Source organism: Bison bison, unplaced genomic scaffold (assembly GCF_000754665.1).
Source record: "Bison bison bison isolate TAMUID 2011002044 unplaced genomic scaffold, Bison_UMD1.0 scf7180017864407, whole genome shotgun sequence".
NCBI lineage: Eukaryota > Metazoa > Chordata > Mammalia > Artiodactyla > Bovidae > Bison > Bison bison.
Window position 1 is genome coordinate 71,083 of NW_011494976.1, and position 1,595 is coordinate 72,677.

At 57.7% G+C, this 1,595-nt stretch overlaps 1 protein-coding gene across 1 annotated transcript in view; it reads left to right on the forward strand.

Moving 5' to 3' along the window:
• The first annotated feature begins 745 nt into the window (after nucleotides 1-745).
• The window catches only part of LOC105002249 (cAMP-dependent protein kinase type I-beta regulatory subunit-like), a 44,234-nt gene continuing 43,384 nt past the window's right edge, over nucleotides 746-1,595 (forward strand). Inside the window, exons 1-2 of the mRNA XM_010858783.1 lie at nucleotides 746-805; nucleotides 1,303-1,415. Coding sequence (XP_010857085.1) covers nucleotides 746-805; nucleotides 1,303-1,415 — 173 coding nt within the window. The remainder of the gene's footprint in view (nucleotides 806-1,302; nucleotides 1,416-1,595) is intronic.

Sequence of the window (1,595 nt, forward strand, 5' to 3'; positions counted from 1 at the left end):
GTGGAGAAGCCCACCAGGACACTTCACTCTCGTGGCCTTTCTCCTAAAGCCCAGGACTCCTGTCTAATGGGGAGTTCCCCAGACATACCCAGAGGGAGGGACGCTCTGCAGAGTAACTGGCCGGCCCTCCTCCAAGGAACTGTCCCCAACCAGAGGGGCTGAGGGGTGGTGAGGCCTGGTGTGGCCCAGGTGGGGTCTGAGGAGGGGGGACAGATGTGTGAGTTCAGTTCCTGGGAAGGGACCGGCCGGGTCCCAGGTGGTGGGGGGTGCTCCGGGGCAACCCCGGGTGTCACAGGAGGGGCGAGGTGCCTTCGGTGGTTGGGCCTGGGGCGGCTTTTCCAGAGGCTCCGTCCTGCCCCCCAGGGGTCTCTTTGTAAAGGTTCCATGGTTTCAGGAGACATAGTGCGCCCACCTGGGGGTCCTGACGTCCCCCCTGCCCCAGCCTGGAAGAGACTGAAGGGCAGCTGAGCACGAGGCGGGGCCATGTCACGGCACAGTCAGCCTCCCCCTCGGTGTCCTTTTTAAAGACAACGTTTCTTTATTGAGCTGCTTCGGGTTGTAGTTGCCACGCACGGACTCAGTAGCTGTGGCATCAGGATTCAGCTGCTCCTTGGCTTGTGGGATGTTAATCCCCCGACCAGGGATCAAACCCACTTCCCCTGCATTGTGAGGCGGGTTCTTAACAATTGGACCATCGGGGAAGTTCCCCTTGGTGTCTTTTAAGGGAAGAACCTTGGCGTTGGAGATGCTGGTGCTGGTCATCAACGGGACACATCGTGAGCTCCGCGGGCTGGTCCTGGAGGGCGTGGGGATGGGTTTTTACTCACATTTTGGCCAACTGGGTCCAGACCCCCACCCGGCCCCTCCATCACCACCTGGAAGTGTGGAGCCAGTCTTGGATCAAGTTATCTTTTGTTCCCCCAGTTTTCAAATATTTCAGTAAGTACTTATTACCTGAAAAAAAGCCAAAGAAATAAAGAAAACTTAAAAAGGCATCATAATCCAGGGGCCTGGAGGTCTGTAGTGTCTTTTAGAGGCTCTGACGGCTGCCAGCGCCTGTCCACCAAGACCCTGAGTTCACGGTCTTAGGCCAACTTTGAGTCGCTCTCAGCCCCTTGTCTCTTCTTTACTTTTTAAATTTCAAAAAGTTGTGACACTCAGCTAGCATTTCAAGTTTTCTGTCCACCATCACTGGTAGACACATTTTGAAGGCTGGGCAGCAGCATTTCTCGGGGTCTAGCGGGTACCCAGAGGCTGGCAGATTCAGGCCCTGGGCTCGGCCCTGGGATGCTGCCCGTCTGACTTCACCTGGCCTCCCTGCAGGTCATCCCCAAGGACTACAAGACCATGACGGCGCTGGCCAAGGCCATCTCCAAGAACGTGCTCTTCTCTCACCTGGACGACAACGAGCGGAGGTAGGAGTTGGGGGTGCTGGCGGGACGCCAGTTTTGGGAGCACAGGCTCACGGGTGGGGGTGGCCTCCAGAAACGAAGCGCCGTTTGCACCTGGGCTGCCTCCCAAATCTGGGTCAGGATCGGAAGTGGCTGCAGGCCAGCCTTGTCACAGAAAGACACCTCGTCTGCTTGCGGAGGCCA